This window comes from Bufo gargarizans, chromosome 5 (assembly GCF_014858855.1).
Source record: "Bufo gargarizans isolate SCDJY-AF-19 chromosome 5, ASM1485885v1, whole genome shotgun sequence".
NCBI lineage: Eukaryota > Metazoa > Chordata > Amphibia > Anura > Bufonidae > Bufo > Bufo gargarizans.
Window position 1 is genome coordinate 345,028,062 of NC_058084.1, and position 1,754 is coordinate 345,029,815.

Genomic DNA, 1,754 nt, shown 5'->3' on the forward strand with positions numbered 1-1,754 from the left:
CTTAGCAGACTGGTACCCTGGCCAAAGGGCTGGTGGCCCAGTCATCTGGCTGCCTCCTGGTCAAAGGGCTGGTGACATGGTCTGTGGTAGAGGATCCCATCTCAGCGTCTCCTTATGGTCATTTGTGCAGCCTGGCAGTTCCTATCTGCAGAGAACTAGGAGCTCTAACTGCTCTCTTTTTATACAGTTTCTAACTGAACTAGAACCCTCTATAGAGTGGGAGTGGAGCAGAAAAAACAGCCTAAGGTCTCATTCGCACAACCTATGTGTTTTTGCAGATCGCAAATTGAGGATCCGCAAAACACGGATACCGGCCGTGTGTGTTCTGCATTTACAGATCGGAACGTCCTTCTCCATGATAGAAATGCCTATTCTTGTCCGCAAAAACAGACAAGAATAGGACATGTTCTGTTTTTTGTGGGGCCATGGAACAGAAGTGCAGATGGGACAGCACATGGGTGCTGTCTGCATCTTTTGCAGCCCACTGAAATGAATGGGTCTGCACATGATCCACAAAATTGCAGATTGGATGTGGAAAAAAAATATGGGTGTAAAAGGGCCCTTACAGAAAACAATGCGGCAGATCACGCTGCCCAAGACTTGTTTGAGCCTCAATACGTCTGAAATGACGAAGAGTTTCTGATGTAAACAACATTCAAAAGATATGATGTCTGTTTTTTCCCCTCCACAACTTAGCTCTGATATTCTCTTATAGTATAGGGCCCTTTACATGGGCTGAGAATCGCCTAGTTCATTGCTAACGAGCATTAATAGGAACCCTTGTTAGCGATGATCTAGCGGTGTAAATGTACTGCCAATTACCCGATGCCCGATGAATCAGCGAAACTGCGTTCATCGGGTAATTGGATTGTTGTGCACACACAAAAACCCACTTTTCCCAGTGGCAGATCATGCGTATAATACAATCTCCACCAGAAACGAACAGTATGGGGAAGAGCGATGACATTAGCTATACTCTCCCTTACTGTAGGGGAGCTGGAGGAGATCGCTGAATGTAAATAGGCTGTCAATGTTATCAGTGCAACTCCACTGTCTGTACCTGGACCCTCGGTGGATCCTCTGGTTCTCTGGTGGGTCCGTCCGACGCTGCTTGCCATGTACTCTACTTCCTGCATTACTTCTTTTAGAATAGCACAGTCAGGGTAAGGCTACACATTGCCTACTTGGTTTTGCAACCAAATATCAAAGCCAAGGGAATAGATAGACTTGTGCTTTTACCTAATGTGCCTGTAGTCATTTACCTCCATCAGGACATTTTTCTGAGATTTAAAGGTGAAAAACATTGTAACTGTGAGAAAAATGTCCTGTGTTATAGAGACGACTGAAAGGTAATTCAGTTTGTGACACCCAATTGCAGCTTGCGCAGGTACTGTAGCAGGGCCTTTAAGATGTTATAGCTCATATACCAGGTGAGGAATGCCAGAGGGGGATAATGTCTCTGTGTAGTGTCAACGGTGTCTCCTACCTTGGTAGGCTGGACTCCTGCATCCTGGCTCACTTGCAATAAAATTGAGTGTGGTTAGCAGGAGTAATTGAGGAATAATTGAGATTTAACGGGTAATAAAGTCCAAACTTGAGTTTACTGAATGGCACCTTGCATACAAGGTACAGCATAAGTCTTGGGTCCCAGCAGGTTTTGGCAATAGTGGCAGGAGTTTATAAGTATTCTGTTCTTGTACATACGCCTAGTAGAATCGGCAGGTATCTCTTCGCTCTGTCTTTAGTCTGCTTAG

The 1,754-nt window shown here is 45.2% G+C and overlaps 1 protein-coding gene across 1 annotated transcript in view; it reads right to left on the reverse strand.

Moving 5' to 3' along the window:
* The window catches only part of LOC122939451 (beta-chimaerin-like), a 31,792-nt gene extending 30,656 nt beyond the window's left edge, over nt 1–1,136 (reverse strand). Inside the window, exon 1 of the mRNA XM_044295522.1 lies at nt 1,061–1,136. Within this exon, the coding sequence (XP_044151457.1) occupies nt 1,061–1,136 (76 nt within the window). The remainder of the gene's footprint in view (nt 1–1,060) is intronic.
* Between the last annotated feature and the right edge of the window lie 618 nt (nt 1,137–1,754).